General features: G+C 43.7%; 1 protein-coding gene across 2 annotated transcripts; it reads left to right on the top strand.

Moving 5' to 3' along the window:
- The first annotated feature begins 4806 nt into the window (after positions 1-4806).
- On the top strand, positions 4807-16500 carry LOC110508528 (leucine-rich repeat-containing protein 52). Of its 2 annotated transcripts, XM_090225366.1 has the most exons (3): positions 5021-5197; positions 5613-6243; positions 12434-16500. In XM_090225366.1, the coding sequence occupies exons 1-3, from the start codon at positions 5141-5143 to the stop codon at positions 12778-12780; spliced, it is 1035 nt and encodes a 344-aa protein (XP_090081492.1). In that variant the 5' UTR covers positions 5021-5140; the 3' UTR covers positions 12781-16500. The 2 variants fall into 2 exon arrangements, with proteins under 2 accessions (XP_036822877.2, XP_090081492.1); XM_036966982.2 differs by having other exon boundaries at positions 4807-6243.
- Positions 16501-18191: the final 1691 nt, after the last annotated feature.

Raw genomic sequence — 18191 nt, forward strand, 5'->3', positions numbered from 1 at the left:
TGAAGGTCAGTCAGTCTGGAAAATTTCAAGAACTTTTGAAGTTTCTTCAAGTGCAGTCGCAAAAACCATCAAGCGCTATGATGAAACTGGCTCTCATGAGGACCGCCACAGTAATGGAAGACCCAGAGTTACCTCTGCTGCAGAAGATACGTTCATTACCTGCCTCAGAAACTGAAGCCCAAATAAATCCTTCACAGTGTTCAAGTAACAGACACATTTCAACATCAACTGTTCAGGGGAGACTGTGTGAATCAGGCCTTCATGGTCGAATTGCTGCAAAAAAAACACTACTAAAGGACACCAATAAGAAGAAGAGACTTACTGGGGCCAAGAAACACGAGCAATGGATATTAGACCGGTGGAAATGTGTCCTTTGGTCAGTCCAAATTTGAGATATTTGGTTCCAACCACTGTCTTTTTGAGATGCATAGTAGGTGAACAGATGATCTCTGCATGTGTGGTTCCCACTGTGAAGCATGGAGGAGGAGGTGTGATGGTGTGGGTGTGCTTTGCTGGGGACACTGTCTGTGATTTATTTAGAATTCAAGGCACACTTAACCAGCATGGCTTCCACAGCATTCTGCAGCGATAAGCCATCCCATCTGGTTTGCGCTTAGTTGGACTATCATTTGTTTTTCAACAGGACAATGATCCAACACCTCCAGGCTGTGTAAGGGCTATGTAAGGGCTACCAATAAAGAGTGATGGAGTGCTGCCTCAGATGACCTGGCCTCCACAATCACCCGACCTCAACCCAATTGAGATGGTTTGAGATGAGTTGGACCGCATAGTGTTCTCATAGTTCTCAGCATATGTGGGAACTCATTCAAGACTGTTGGAAAAACATTCCTCATGAAGCTGGTTGAGAGAATGCAAAGAGTGTGCAAAGCTGTCATCGATTTGTTTAACACTTTTTTGGTTACTACACGATTCTATGTGTGTTATTTCATTTTCTACAATGTAGAAAATAGTACAAATAAAGAACCCTTGAATGACTAGGTGTGTCCAAACTTTTGACTGGTACTGATTGACTCCATTGTTTATATGGAATGTTGCCATATTGGCAGTTAATTAGAAAAATTATTGGAATCTTTCCACTTAAACTGGCTACGAATCTAGCTAATCATCATAGCTTACTGTGCAGATCATCTTAAAATTCTTTGTTTTACACAATACCTCATCACACCACTGGGTGACCATGGGTGACCAAGTCTCTGACCAAAATGCTGACATGTTATACTGTAATAAGACCTTTCATGTCCATTTTAGTATTCTAATTCCTAATTGTATTCTTTAATTATTCTCAATGTTTTACAAGAAGTAGTGATTTACCAGTGATTTGCCTGGTTCACCAATTACTTTGCAGACAGAGTTCAGTGTGTCAAATCGGAGGGCATGCTGTCCGGTCCTCTGGCAGTCTCTATGGGGGTGCCACAGGGTTCAATTCTCGGGCCGACTCTTTTCTCTCTATATATCAATGATGTTTCTCATGCTGCGGGCGATTCCCTGATCCACCTCTACGCAGACGACACCATTCTATATACTTCCGGCCCGTCCTTGGACACTGTGCTATCTAACCTCCAAACGAGCTTCAATGCCATACAGCACTCCTTCCGTGGCCTCCAACTGCTCTTAAACGCTAGTAAAACCAAATGTATGCTTTTCAACCGTTCGCTGCCTGCACCCGCACGCCTGACCAGCATCACCACCCTGGATGGTTCCGACCTTGAATATGTGGACATCTATAAGTACCTAGGTGTCTGGCTAGACTCTAAACTCTCCTTCCAGACCCATATCAAACATCTCCAATCGAAAATCAAATCAAGAGTCGGCTTTCTATTCCGCAACAAAGCCTCCTTCACTCACGCCGCCAAACTTACCCTAGTAAAACTGACTATCCTACCGATCCTCGACTTCGGCGATGTCATCTACAAAATTGCTTCCAACACTCTACTCAGCAAACTGGATGCAGTTTATCACAGTGCCATCCGTTTTGTCACTAAAGCACCTTATACCACCCACCACTGCGACTTGTATGCTCTAGTCGGCTGGCCCTCGCTACATATTCGTCGCCAGACCCACTGGCTCCAGGTCATCTACAAGTCCATGCTAGGTAAAGCTCCGCCTTATCTCAGTTCACTGGTTACGATGGCAACACCCATCCGTAGCACGCGCTCCAGCAGGTGTATCTCACTGATCATCCCTAAAGCCAACACCTCATTTGGCCGCCTTTCGTTCCAGTTCTCTGCTGCCTGTGACTGGAACGAATTGCAAAAATCGCTGAAGTTGGAGACTTTTATCTCCCTCACCAACTTCAAACATCTGCTATCTGAGCAGCTAACCGATCGCTGCAGCTGTACATAGTCTATTGGTAAATAGCCCACCCATTTTTCACCTACCTCATCCCCATACTGTTTTTATTTATTTATTTTTCTGCTCTTTTGCACACCAATATCTCTACCTGTACATAACCATCTGATCATTTATCACTCCAGTGTTAATCTGCATAATTGTAATTATTCGCCTACCTTCTCATGCCTTTTGCACACAATGTATATAGACTCCCCTTTTTTCTACTGTGTTATTGACTTGTTAATTGTTTACTCCATGTGTAACTCTGTGTTGTCTGTTCACACTGCTATGCCTTATCTTGGCCAGGTCGCAGTTGCAAATGAGAACTTGTTCTCAACTAGCCTACCTGGTTAAATAAAGGTGAAAAAAAAAATAAAAAAAAATAAAATAAAATAAAAAATTTAACAATAGTTCCACACTAGATGGCACTATATCCTCAGTAAACGTAAACAGCAGCCAAAGTACACTTTCTGAATGGCAGAAGCTTTGAGACTGGTCTTGAAAGGATTGTGACTATCCCCTTATGAGAAGTGTGAATAAATGCACTAATATTTTTTATGCCTCTTTGTTCTTTTTGAAGCAGGGACATACACTACCGTTCAAAAGTTTGGGGTCACTTAGAAATGTCCTTGTTTTTGAAAGAAAAACACATGTTTAGTCCATTAAAATAACATCAACTTGATCAGAAATACAGTGTAGACATTGTTAATGTTGTAAATGACTATTGTAGCTGGAAACAGCTGATTTTTAATGGAATATCTACATAGGCACACAGATGCCCATTATCAGCAACCATCACTCCTGTGTTCCAATGGCACGCTGTGTTAGCTAATCCAAGTTTATCATTTCAAAAGACTAATTGATCATTAGAAAACCCTTTTGCAATTATGTTAGCACATCTTTCAACAAAACGATTTTGTAGTAAGTTGATGTATTTTTATTTTTTAAAGTTGTATATATATGCCAATGAAGTTAGATCTATATATATATTAAATATACAAGTATGAAAGCCTTAAGATAAATAATCCACTTGTTTAGACAGAAAAAATGTAGATACTTTTTGAGTAAAGTAGCAATATGTTGCATGAGTGTTTTGTGGGAAACTCGCCCCCCTACTAGGACCCTGGGGGCTAGCTACCCCTTTATGGTTATGAATGTTTCTATTTGTCATTTCGACAATGACTGGCACCGTTAGTGCTAGTTAATGCTTGGTTGCTAGCTAGCAACTTCACTAGCAGTAAATGCTAGCCAGCTAGCTAGCTAGCATAAACTGCTAGGAGGGCTAGCTAGCAACCTTTTACCAGATTGTCTGAGGTAAAATACATGAAAAAGATAACGTAACTTAATTGCAGTTGTAAATGTTTCCACTAGTGACTGATAGCTTTACAGTTAATGTTATTTTATAGCCTTTTAGCTATTTTACACAGCATTATATGTCATATAGCTTGATAGCTAGCTACGTTTTTAAGAAAGAGCTTTTCAATTGGCTTCTCTCAGGTGGGGACTAAATTAGGTGTGAGCAGTGGAGGTGGGCCCCAATTTTACTGAGGATGGTTTTATTTGTGACGTATTTACACATTAGAATTGTGCAATAGCAGAGCATAAGAGAGTTGCCACATCAATGTTACACTGAATTAATTAGTTAAGTCATTGTTATTAAATGTTATATTCCATTCCAATTAAGACTTTTTTTTCTTCCTTTATTTAACTAGGCAAGTCAGTTAAGAACAAATTATTATTTACAATGACGGCCTACCCCGGACGACGTTGGGCCAATTGTGCGGCTCCCAATCACGGCCAGTTGTTATACAGCCTGGATTCGAACCAGTGTGTCTGTAGGGACACCTTTAGCATGGAGATGCAGTGCCACTCAGGAGCCCAATTATAAACAACTATTGAAAGCCTTTTGCTTCTGAATGTCATTTTGAAGACCGCTGGGATTTAAAATGTTGCATTACTCAAATAATATTTAGTGCAATTGTACATAATTGATTGTATAGAAAAGGAACAACAACGACAATGAATGTGCAGGTGAGTTAAAAAGAGGGACTTTACATCAAATCTCCTCATAGTGCGGATATTAATGGTGACATGTGCAACACCATTTCCAATGACCTTCATCCACATACCCTTTTTTTCTCCAAATGTTGCTTTTTTGTGTCAGCAATTAGACATTGCGCTTAGAAGGGCTAGTTACCCCCAGAACCCTATTTTTCTTGTTGCACCTGGGGTTTGAGAAAAGCGCTTTACAAATGTAATTAATTATTATTATTATTAAACTGAGATAAATGGAGTATTATGTTGGGTCATTATAGTGTCGCAATTGGCTACAACTTAGGCATTCTATTTCTAGAACGCTTTGGGTACATTGGTAGAATTAGGTAACCTCTTCTAGTTTTTGTGACAGCTTGACTCCAGTTGTTTATGCTTCCTTGAGCTCCTCTCTCTCCCCACACACTCAATGCAACGCGTGAGCAGTGAGCACACCAAATCGCCCACCTTCTCATTCGTGGCTCAGTTTCAGAGAAGGCAGTCACTCCACCACACTTGCAGGAGACCAAAATACCATTATAACACTTGATTACGACGCGCCAATGAACTCTCCTGCATAGTGAGTTCAAATGGCAGTTGTTACGCAAAAAATGATTGATACTGGAGGAAAAATGTTCTAATCGACCAAATCGAATACCAGAGAATTGGAACTGAGTGGAGAGCTCGGGCGTCTTGAGTCCCGCATGCCCACGATAATGAATACGCGCGAAAACCCAAACGTGAGGCGACTCTCGGAATGAACTACAATGACAACTTGCGAGGACAAGTGGCCAACAACAAACCTCAATATCAGGTAACTATAATTGGATAATTTTAAATAGGCCTGGTTAATAGCATTAACATTAACTGATAACTGTCAGAGGACATATGCTATCAATGAAGAATGCGACGGTGTGCCCACTGGGCAAAAACTGGTTGAATCAACGTTGTTTCCATGTCATTTCAACCATAAAATTATATGTGATGACTTTGAATCAACGTGGAAAACTGATTGGATTTGCCAAAAGTCATCAGCATAAGGGGATTTCGTATTTTTTTCATCCAACTTTTAACCTTAATCGAATGACATGGTAACTTTTTTGTGGATTTCAATTACCAAACAAATGTAAATCAAAACTAGACGTTGAACTGACGTCTGTCCCCAGTGGGTGGTTTGTTCAAACGGAATTGATGAAGCCCTTGGCGGTGTCATGGGTCTTGCCCCGCAGCCCAGCGAGCAATCCTTGCGGCTCATCATTCTGCTGATCCTCGTCATGGGGGTGGCCCCGTCCCCGGCTCTGACGGCGGGATGCCCGGCACGCTGCGTGTGCGATGACCAGCTGGTGGTCCAGTGCGCCGGGCAGCACCTCACCACCTTCCCCACCGAAATGCCGCTCTCCACGAGGCAGCTCATCATCTCCAACAACCGCATCATTGAGCTACCGCCGCTTCAGCTCAACTACCTGTCGGACTTGGTGTATTTGGACTGTAGCAACAATTCACTGACGGAGATTTCGGAGTCCACATTCGGTAACCTGCGGAAACTTGCTTACCTGGATTTGTCCTTCAACACCCTGACGCGGATAGAGGACAAGACGTTCGGGCCGCTGTCCAGCCTCGTGATGCTGAGGATGACGGACAACCCCGGCCTGTCGGACATTCACCCAGACAGTTTCGCGGAGAACTCGGCGCTGCAGGTGCTGGACGTTAGTAGAAACAACCTGACGGTGCTCAACATCAGCTCTCTCATCGGGCTGCCCACCCTGCGCTCTGTCGGCCTCAGCGGGAACCCCTGGAGCTGTGACTGCGACAATGAAGACCTCTGTCTTTGGATCCACGTTGAGGGATTCAAGTTTCAAGGTAAAACTGTATGCACATCCAGAGAGAATATGTAACTATGACATTTGATCTATTCTTTGTGGTTACGTATTTGACCAACACTGACATTGTGCATGTTCATTTATACAGTCATACTTTTTCAACTTGTCCTTTCCTGGGATTTGAGCTCACAACCTCTTAGTTCACAGCAAGCCAATCTTCTTGCTACACCACCATGTCTGTGTCCATTATCAGTTAATCTGACTATTCTCTCATCATTGATTTGATTTACTTATTTACTTGTTTTAGGGTGTTCATACTCCTGAAATGCTCACTGAAAGCACTTCACTTTCACAACCACATGCTGTGTTTTAAGCTATGAGCTCAGTCCCTTTGATCGTCACTATCAGCCGTCTGGATTTCACCTGTTTTGAGAGGCACCATCTGTCCTGGTCTCAGCAGTTTAGAAGTAAGCTGCTGATTTATGGGAAAATCTCAGGTTCTTCAGTGGGTTCTTCTTCAGGACTCTAAGCCTGATCTTGTTTGGTGCACAAAGTGCATTCTGGATCTCCTCAATACGTGTTTCATTATGAGTTCATGAATGAGGTCTGCTACACCTCAACATTAAGACATTTAAGACAGTTATAAAGCTTAGGGTCATGTATAAAAATGCCCAGTTGCACATTATTTTGGCTACCATGGCTAAAAAAAAATAGATCTCAGTGAGTTTGAAAGAGGGGTCTCAAATGAGCATTTAAAGTGTGTGTGTGTCTCAGTCACCAGATCTCAACCCAATTTAACACTTGTGGGAGATTCTGGAGCGATGCCTGAGACAGCATTTTCCACCACCATCAACAAAACACCAAATGATGGAATTTCCCGGGGAAGAAAGGTGTCTCATCCCTCCAGTAGAGTTTGCAGACACTTGTAGAATCTATGCCAATGCACATGGAAGCTGTTCTGGCTCGTGGTGGACCAACCCCCTAATGAGACACTTTATGTTGGTGTTTCCTTTATTTTGGCAGTTACCTGTATTCCTTTACTGCATACATTTCATGCGCGGTTGCCTGCATCACGGGGCCTAGGATACGTTTTGAAACAGCAATTGTAGACAATCAAATAACATGCAATTAAGGCCTAATCCCAAAACCCACAGTGTCTAGACGTGAAATGACCAGTGAATCTCCGCCTGGGTCCACCTGCACATGCCCCACCAACCGGAAACACTTCAATCAACAAACTACACTGAGTATACAAAACATGAACACCTCCTCTTTCCATGACACAGACTGACCAGATGAATCCAGGAGAAAGCTACGATCCCTTATTGATATCACTTGTTCAATCCACTTCAATCAGTGTAGATGAAGGGGATGTATACAGGTTAAAGAAGGATTTTTAAGCCTCGAGACAATTGAGACGTGGATTGTGTATGTGTGCCATTCAGCAGGTGAATGGTTAAGACAAAAATGTTTAAGTGCCTTTGAACGGGTTATGGTAGTAGGTGCCAGGCGCACCGGTTTGTTTCAAGAACTGCAACGCTGCTGGGGTTTTCCACACTCAACAGTTTCCTGTGTGTATCAAGAAGGGTCCACCACCCAAATGACATCCAGCCAACTTGACACAACTGTGGAAAGCATTGGAGTCAACACAGGCCAGCATCCCTGTGGAACACTTTCGACACCTTGTAGAGTCCATGCCCCATCCAGTTGAGGCTGTTCTGAGGGCAAAAGGGGGGCGGGAGGTGCAACTCAATATTATGAAGTGGTCTTAATGTTTGGTATACTCCGTGTATATGCCTATATGTAACGAACGTGCCTCATGCAACCACACTCATGTGATCAGTAACCTTGCCTTAGACTTGAACACTTCAGTTAGTGCCTTAGGCCTTTAGCTCAGTGGACTAACAGTCTTGTTGTGCGTGATAGACTTGGGTTCAAATCCAGTCGGTTACACTATGCAACAACATTTGTTTTGAATAAGAATTTATTCTTTTTCTGTTGTATTCTTGTATCTTGACAGGCTAATGTACTGTACATCAGATTTAGGCTTTGTTCAGTTTGGAGTGGTATTCCCTGCTTTTTTGGGATGTAGCAATACTTAAAAGGGTAGCTACAGTTGAAGTCGGAAGTTTACATACACCTTAGCCAAATACATTTAAACTCAGTTTTTCACAATTCCTGACATTTAGTCCTAGTAAAAATGCTCTGTCTTAGGTCAGTTAAGATCACCACTTTATTTTAAGAATGTGAAATGTCAGAATAATAGTAGAGATAATTATTTATTTTAGCTTTTATTTCTTTCATCACATTCCCAGTGGGTCAGAAGTTTACATACGCTCAATAGTATTTGGTAGCATTGCCTTTAAATTGTTTAACTTGGGTCAAACCTTTCGGGTAGCCCTCCACAAGCTTCCCAAAATAAGTTGGGTGAATTTTGGCCCATTCCTCCTGACAGAGCTGGTGTAACTGAGTCAGGTTTGTAGGCCTCCTTGCTTGCACATGCTTTTTCAGTTCTGCCCACACATTTTCTATAGGATTGAGGTCAGGGCTTGGTAATGGCCACTCCAATACCTAGACTTTGTTGTCCTTAAGCCATTTTGCCACAACTTTGGAAGTATGCTTGGGGTCATTGTCCATTTGGAAGACCCATTTGCGACCAAGCTTTAACTTCCTGACTGATGTCTTTAGATGTTGCTTCAATATATCCACATCATTTTCCTTTCTCATAAGCCATCTATTTTGTGAAGTGCACCAGTCAGCACCAGTCAGTCTCCTTCCAGAGCGTTATGACAGCTGCGTGGTCCCATGATGTTTATACTTGCGTACTATTGTTTGTACAGATGAACGTGGTACCTTCAAGCGTTTGGAAATTGCTCCCAAGGATGACCCAGACTTGTGGAGGTCTACAATTATTTTTCTAAGGTCTTGGCTGATTTTTTTTCCCCCCCCTTGATGTCAAGCAAAGAGGCACTGAGTTTGAAGGTAGGCCTTGAAATACATCCACAGGTACACCTCCAATTGACTCAATTGATGTCAATTTGCCTATCAGAAACTTCTAAAGCCATGACATACATTTCTGGAATTTATCAAGCTGTTTAAAGGCACAGTAAACTTAGGCTATGTAAACTTCTGACCCATTGGAATTGTGATACAGTGAATTATAAGTGAAATAATCTGTCTGTAAACAATTGTTGGAAAAATGACTTGTGTCATGCACAAAGTAGATGTCCTAACCGACTTCCCAAAACTATAGTTTCTTAACAAGAAATTTGTGGAGTGGTTAAAAAAAACGAGTTTTAATGACTCCAACCTAAGTGTATGTAAACTTCCGACTTCAACTGTATTTATAGTGCATCTCGCTGAGCAAGAGCCTGTCACACCATGATACACTTACTAACAGGCATCCCTCATCAAATGCGCACACAGACCAGCTCGTCTTCCTCTCCTCTGCAGCTCAGGTAGAATCCTAAACTAGTCCTGTAAGAGCTCTTCTACTTGCTGCTTATTTCCTTTGTCTGCTTTCATTTGGAGCGGAGTCCCTTCCAGTCACAGCTCCCAGAAAGGGAGAACACACACATGCACACACACACAGGGGACTCGCTCCGGGGGGGGGGGGGGGGGGGGGGTATAAAGCAGAAGGACAGAAGGTGTATAGAGATGCTGTGTTTTTGATCGTCACCATCAGCCGCCTGGATCTCACCTGTTCTGAGAGGCACCGCCTGTCGTTCTCTCTGCAGCTTAGAAATAATGCATTGATAGACGGAAGAAGGGAAGAAAAACTCACAGAAGCAACTAACAGATTCTCCACTGCTGTCTCGCCTCCCGAAGATTAGCATACTGCCTGTAGTTAGTAGTTATATACGGAGAGACGCTAGGAATAGCGTTGTGTGCGGACGGGACGGGGAGAGGAAGCCTCTCCTTTGATGTCGGCCACAAAGGGGGGTGAGAGTGTGGCCCGGGGGCTTCCATGCCTTGGGGAGAGAATGAACTCTAGCTAAGTAGAGGAAGTGGAAGGAGTACTTCATGTTCACTGGGAAGAGGAGGGTAGCGTGTTGTATTATTGAAAGGAGTGCTACTGTAGTGGTGTCAGGAGGTCTGAGGCTAGCTAGGTCAGAGGACAGTTCCACGTGTAGTGCTGTGTGTGTCACACATCTGTGCTGCTATATTTGTTTCTAAACTCTCAGGGCATCTGAAGACAAAATGGAATGTCTTTGGAGGCAACAGGAAATCTCGGCCTGTCTCTGTTGTTATCCCTTATCCCTAACTCCATGGGTAGTTATGTACCCCCTTATTTACTGGGTCATGCATCTGCCCTGCCTTTAATTAAACAATCAAAGACGGAGAGCAAAGGTTCAGTTGTGGTGTAGGCTAAGGCAAATCAAGAATATATGGTGTGGATTTCCACAATGGAACACTTAAATATTCATTTGATGTAAATCGGAAATATTATGGCCCTTCCCTTGTGCTATTCTGTTTCAGTACATATCATTGTCTGTAGCTCCATTCAGATTTGTACTTAAGGATTTTAAATGTCTCTAAAGTGAAACTAGCACAACATACTGTATGTCTCCATTTCCTCAAAAAGTCCATACTGTACATGCACAATGTATGGACAAAGCCTGCCTGCACAGGTTCTGTTGGGCTAAATAAGGCCGAACAAAGTCTGCTGGCATGAAACACAGAATACAGAACAGAGCAGAGCCAGCGAGCCAGCCAGTCAGCCAGAAAAAGCTAAAGTCGTTTGATCTCATCCCGAGAGAGATCCCCCCCCCAACACAAAAAGCTGCGAACACAAAAGCATATTAAAGCGTGCCCTTTGAAATTCTCCAACACTATGAGTATTGCAAGCACATTCCAGGCTTTTTTCTTCTTCCGAAATATTACCCCTAACAAACGGGGACTTTTAGATGATATCCAGGCAGCCACACACACAGTATTAGCATCATTAGATCGATAGCATCTGTTATTAGACCAACGTACTAAATCAAACTATTTGCATCCCAAAACACATTTCCTCTCCCCCCCCCCCCCGTACAATAGGTGTCACCTGTCAGTCAGGTGTTTGAAGCTACAGAATAGCAGTTCCCTGTTCTGAAATTCAAAACAAACATCCCCTTTTTCTATTGAGATTCACAAATTCTGAGTGAGTGAGGGGCTTAGTCATGATCCAACTAGGAGCCTGTTGGTGCCAGGCAGCTTAGAAGATGAAAAGCCATGCTAACTACCATACCAGTCAGACGCAAAAGACAAGAGAATATACCCAGTGAAATCCAGAGGGGCTGAAATGCACTTGAATTATTCAAATGCATTGAACTTGGTGTGATGTAATATCGACGTGACAACACACCAATAGCGGGCTGTCACTCCTGTTCGGTTATTTTCTGACAAGGGAAACAAATCGACGTTTATTGGTCGCGCACACAGTTTTGCAGATGCTGTCGCAGGGGCAGCGAAATGCTTCATGCTTCTATGTCCAACAGTGGAGCAATATCTAGCAATAGAAAATGATTTAGCAGGTACTGTTTTCTTACATGGTAGTTTTTATTATAGCTGCAAATGTAAAGATATTTCTGGTGGGAGTGGGAGTGTGTGTGTGTGTGTGTTATCCATCTCTCGTGAATGTTATGTAAAACGATATAATGTAATGTGTGTGAATTATTCAACAGGCCAGAGATCTCGATTTGATGAATTATAATATTGATATCACCTTCCCTGGGTGGGTAACCTACGCGCTCACCAACACTGGCAACACTTCAAAGAACATGTTCATCATTATTATGTGTACGCAGTGTGCTGACTAATGCGTCTGACTTAGAGTATTTCCCACATCAGCTTTTATAGAGAAAAACCAACTACTACTGTTGTCTTAACCTTGGCAGGCCTAGTCCTAAGAGTTGTGCTCAAGTTAGGGTTAGGGAATTGATCATAATAATGGTGTCAATTAGTTGTTCTTGTTTTGGTAATACTGTATGGGCTCAGTACTAATTGCAATGACTACTAGGGCCCGCACTCTTTCCTGGTCATGTGACCTGACCAGGAAAAACAGTCTGCACTAGTGTAGCCTATGACTAGGACCCAGAGTTTTTACTGGTCAGGTGACATGCCGAAGAAAACCTCTAATCATTACAGCTAGTGATAGGCTTTTACTGCTGTGTCACCAATGCAAGTTCCAGTATGACTTACGTAAGTAATGTCATTAACCCCCACCTGTGCTGTGTTCTCTCTTCCAGACGAGGGCCAGACGGTGTGCGGTGGTCCTCCTGACCTGCGGGGGCAGCGTTTGGGTGAGCTGGGGCTGCAGCTGCGGTCGCGGTGCCACCAGGGCCTGGGATCGTGGGACTACCTGTTCTTCATCGCCATCGGCTTCGTCATCTTCGCGGCGGGCACGGTGTCGGCGTGGGCCATCGGGGTGGTCATGGTGCTGTACGAGCGCTACGTCAAGAAGAAGAGCGAGCAGATGGACCCCGAGGACGAGGTGGAGCAGGGCGCAGGACCTGGCATGGGGAGCGGGGGTCGTCACGATGCAAATCCACATGGCAATGGAGGTTTGAAAAACACTGGTCACATAGTGGTTTGACTCCTCCCTGTAGCCCCCCCCTCCCCCTTCCGGCTGTGCCTCGGAACCCACAGAACTACAAAACCTGTGATGTCATAGGATGGCAGAGATTAAAAAGAAACTTCAAAGTAGAGCACACTGGGATTTCTATTGACTCCCTTGTAAAAGACAAACGAGAGACAACACAGAGATCTGCCTGACTTTCATTGAGATTGAGAGTTGAATGGTCATAGTCACACACACTGAATGTACAAAACATTAGGAACACCTTCCTGATATTGAGTTGCACCCCCTTTGGCCCTCAGAACAGCCTCAGTTCGTCGGGACATAGACTCTACAAGGTGTTGAAAGCGTTCCATAGGGACGCTGGCCCATGTTGACTCCAATGCTTTCCACAGTTGTGTCAAGTTGGCTGGATGTCCTTTGGGTGGTTGACCATTATTGATACACACGGGAAACTGTTGAGCGTGAAAGCCCCAGCAGCGTTGCAGTTCTTGACACAAACCGCTGCGCCTGGCACCTACTACCATACTCCGTTCAAAGGCACTTAATGTGTATGTGTGCCATGTGTATGTGTGCCATTCAAGCTCTGAATGGCACACATACACAATCCGTCACAATGGTTCAAGTCTTAAAATTCCTTCTTTGACCTGTCTCCTCTCCTTCATCCACACTGATCGAAGTGGATTTAACAAGTGACATCAATAAGGGATCATAGCTTTCACCTGGTCAGTCTGTGTCATGGAAAGAGCAGGTGTTCCTAATGGTTTTATTATATAGGCCTAATCATAGTCACATTGCAGGACATCTCTCCTTTTCTGACATGACTGGTTTATGTCATGACTGGTTGATGTCATGACTGGTTTATGTCATGACTGGTTGATGTCCTGACTTGTTTATGACCGCAACACAACAAATACCATTTATCAGGAGTGTGACATCACAGCCTATTTCATCTCAGAGCCTTTGCCAAGGCAGGAGATAGAAACAGAATCATGTATTGATTTAACTAAATGTTGAACAACAATTTGTCTTCTGCATAAAAGTGTGGGCTGTAGCATTTGCTTTTAAATTGCTCGAATAGACATTCAATCTTACAGAATGCGCGGCGGCCAGTGTTTGGTACTCGCTATAGGCGCATGCAATGTTAGTTTGAAAAAGTCACTGCAAAAGATTAATACATTCTGCCCACACCTCTACAGAAATGTGATTACATTTCCGTTGCGCTTAGTTTTAGGAACTATTGTGGCTCAGTTCCAACATCTCCAAATCATACAGCAAAGGCATTTGTGTTATCATAAAAGGTGAATGGAGGGCGTTTTCCAGACAGGGTTGTAACGCTCGTTCACGAGAACACAAAAATACAGTGTTGTATGCCTTTGATTTATTTAGTGAGACATTAACTCACGACTGATAAATGAGGCCCCTGTTCCTCTCTGGTCCTGTGTGAGAGTGTGTGTGTGTGTGTGCGTGTGTGTTGGGAGTTTGACCCTTTACTATTACCCAAGTAGAGCCCTGTATGCTGATGGACTTGGCTTTAACCCAGCATGCTGTTGTTTTTCTGGCTGGCCTCTCAGTGGGGCCAGGTCAACACGGAATGTGATAATTGATTTCCAGTGTCCCTGCTGTCCCTGGTTAGTACAATGCACAGAGTCCCATCCACCCTAGCTGTCTCCACATGCACTGACTGCACCAAAAGCCTTATTGAAGTACAGAACTATTTCTACAGCAATAGCACAAAACACTACTGTGAATCAGAATGATTATTATGAAGCACAGTACTAGGCCTGCTTTGGCACAGTTGCTTTAATCTAATCCGTACCCCTCAGAATACTACTGACCATCTATCATTCACTGGCTTCTTTTTAAAGCTAAATTCAGATCACATGGATCAACACTCACTGCACTCCCTATCTGTCCTGTCGGTCTTCCGGCTGCACTCTGACGGTGATCCTGACTCTTGACTGTTATAAACGTAGGTGAGTCTCCCCATTCACCCCGACAACAACAGCTGCCCTAAGGAAAGGCTGCGGCTGGATTACACTGGCTCTGAGGGGCTGTCAGAGGACATATCCACTACACAAAGGATTGATCAGCTGGAGAGGTGGTGTGAGAGGGAATACAGTTATATGACTGACAGAGAAGCCAATATGAGACAAACTTGGTGCACCTAAGTCAGTTTGTCACCCCTACCACACACACACACACACACACTAGGAGGTGATGCACATGGGTGTTACAGAGATAGACTAGGGTCCAAGGTGCCCCCAAGGTTAATGCACTACATTAATGTACAGCCAGTGTTTATGTCATAACTTCTGTTCTGATGTATCTAACCGACTGGGAGCATGTTCTCTGGGAATAGGAGAGGTTGCGTTGAGTGTTGGGCTGGTGTCCTGATCAAAGCAGATATGTTATTACAGTTAAATGACTTTTATAGTGACACTATGACACTCTGTTTCTAGTCAGCACCAGGCAAGTCTGAACCAGGAGATACACTGGCCAAAAGTATGTGGTCACCCCTTCAAATGAGTGGATTCGGCTAGATCAGCCACACCCATTGCTGACAGGTGTAGACAACCGAGCACACAGCCATGCAATCTCCATAGACAAGCATTGGCAGTAGAATGTCCCATACTGAAGAGCTCAGTGACTTTCAACGTGGCACCGTCATAGGATGCCACCTTTCCAACAAGTCAGTTTGTCAAATGTCTGTCCTGCTCGAGCTGCCCCGGTCAACTGTAAGTGCTGTTATTGTGAAGTGGAAACGTCTAGGAGCAACAACGGCTCAGCTTGAAGTGGCACGCCAGCTTACAGAACGTGACCGCCAAGTCCTGAAACACGTAGCACGTAAAAATCGTCTGTCCTCGGTTGCAGCACTTACTACCGAGTTCCAAAGTGCCTCTGGAAGCAACGTCAGCACAAGAACTGTTCGTTGGGAGGTTCATGAAATGGGTTTCCATGGCCGAAAAGCCGCAAACAAGCCTAAGATCACCGTGCGCAGTGCCAATCGTTGTGCATGGTGATCTTAGTGGTGTGAACTTCGCCACCATTGGACTCTGGAGCAGTGGAAATGCCTTCTCTGGAGTGATGAATCACGCTTCACTATCTGCAGTCTGACTGACAAATCTGGGTTTGGTGGATGCCAGGGGAACGTTACCTGCCCGAATGCATAGTGCCAACCGTAAGGTTTGGTGGAGGAGAAATAATAATCTGGGGCTGTTTTCCATGGATCGGGCTAGGCCCCTTAGTTCCAGTGAAGGGAAATGTTAACACGACACCATACAATGACATTCTGGACGATTCTGTGCTTACAACTTTGTGGCAACAGTTTGGGGAAGGTCCTTTCCTGTTTCAGCATGACAATGCCCCCATGCACAAATCGAGGTCCATACAGAAATGGTTTCTTGAGATCGGTGTGGAAGAACTTGATTGACCTGCACGGAGCCCTGACCTCAACCCCCATCAAACACCTTTGGGATGAATTGGAATGCCGACTGCGAGCCAGTCTTAATGGCCCAACATCAGTGCCCGACCTCACTAATTCTCATGTGGCTGAATGGAAGCTAGCCTCCGCTGCAATTTTCCAACATCTAGTGGAAAGCCATCCCAGCCAAGGGGGAACCAACTACTTTTGGATTGAGATGTTTGACGAGCACATACTTTTGGCCATGTAGTGTATGTTGGCGGAATGAACATAGTACTGCTGTACCCCTCAAATACAATACTCATGAATGTATGTACAAGCGTGCTTGTTTGTGTGTTTCTTTTGAGGGGGGGTGACACAGAAACATTGTCTACCTAGCTTTATGCGTCTAAGGCCAGGCACCACACCCCAATAAGTGTATTTTTCCCCTTTAATCATATCACAATCAACTTTTACCAGTTGAATACCTTTATTTATATATATATATATATATATATATATGACATAATTTGTTATTTACCATTATTTTCTTTTGGGCAGAAAATGATCTGAAACACAACCAAAACAAACAGCAGATACATCCAACAAGTTTGTAGAGTCACATGCTTGACGTAATCATTGCGTGCTAGGAATATGTGACCAAATCCTACACTTTTGACAACTTTAATACACATAAGTGAACTCATCCCAATACTTTTTATCCCTTCAAATTGGGGGACTATATACAAAAAAGGCTGTAATTTCAAAACAGTTCACCTGATATGGATTTGTTTTAACCTTTATTTAACTAGGCAAGTCAGTAAAGAACAAATTCTTATTTACAATGACGGCCTAGGAACAGTGGGTTAACTGGGTTGTTCAGGGGCAGAACGACAGATTTTTACCTTGTCAGCTCGGGGATTCGATCTTGCAACCTTGCAAGTCCAACTCTCTAACCACTAGGCTACCTGCCATGAGGGTATGAAAATACGTTAGCCTCGTATTCATTGTATCATTTCAAATCCAAAGTGCTGGAGTACAGAGCCAAAACAACACAAAATGTGTAAAATGTCCCAATATAGTCCAGTTTGTAACATTCTCTATAAAATGGGCATTTAAATGATGTGTGATTCAATGTAGTGAGCTTTGAAATGATGGATGTATGTCCATTTTTAAAGCGGTTACAATTCGTGACATTTTGATGACGGTAATATATGATACTTTTTGAAAATATTAAAGGGACCAATACCAAAAAAATGACATTTTAGCCTGTGGCGCCTAGCCTTCATTTCATAATCACCCACACAGGGTCTGTGTGCCAACAGACGAAAGAATAGTGTCAGCCTGTCTAGGTTGGAGGTTGCTCATGTACATACAATACATACTGTACCCTGCTATGCTTGGATGTCTCAATGCACATTTTCAACCACAGGTTGCTGGTTGCTATTATACTTGCATGTCATTACAACAGCCATAGTATGTGACTACAGTACCTATCTGCATGGTCCCTACAGTACAGTGTATGTGATATACAGTCACTCTGCATGTTCAGTCTAAGGTCTGTGTATGACCTTTTAAACCACATACCAGTCCGTATATCCCAGATACTCACCACAGTATGAGTACAACACATTCTGGTAAGGTATCTGGTTAGGCAATAGGGCGCGCAGGCACGAGGTGCTCTGGAGAGGGGAAGGGTAAGGGAAGGGTGCTGCAACAGGATACCTTTCTCTAACCCTAACTCATGTCTCCACGGCGACCCAGCAGGAATGTCAAGGAATGACCACTTGTCTGTCCCTGTCTTAATGAACCACTCAACGACCCCCGCTCCCTTTTTAACCACTTTCCCTCCAACACGCACGCAAACACAGACGCGCACACACACTCTCCGACCCCAATCCAGCTACATACTATCTTTACCATTCATTGGACAGGGTATTTGTGACTCTTCCAAGATAGCTCCGAGGTAAGTTTATGTTGGCTCTGAATATTGCTCTCACTTAAAACATGGGTCGTGGTTGTGGCT

The sequence above is a fragment of the Oncorhynchus mykiss genome, chromosome 28 (assembly GCF_057628025.1).
Source record: "Oncorhynchus mykiss isolate SJ-2025 chromosome 28, ASM5762802v1, whole genome shotgun sequence".
Taxonomy (NCBI): Eukaryota; Metazoa; Chordata; class Actinopteri; order Salmoniformes; family Salmonidae; genus Oncorhynchus; species Oncorhynchus mykiss.

What these genes read in the sequence shown, in the direction of transcription:
- LOC110508528 (XM_090225366.1), top strand. Translation starts at nt 5,141, where the DNA reads ATGAACTACAATGACAACTTGCGAGGACAAGTGGCCAACAACAAACCT. An exon ending in ACAACAAACCTCAATATCAG is followed by an intron (nt 5,198 to 5,612) that starts GTAACTATAATT and finishes CTTGCCCCGCAG; the next exon opens with CCCAGCGAGCAATCCTTGCG. An exon ending in TGAGGGATTCAAGTTTCAAG is followed by an intron (nt 6,244 to 12,433) that starts GTAAAACTGTAT and finishes TCTCTCTTCCAG; the next exon opens with ACGAGGGCCAGACGGTGTGC.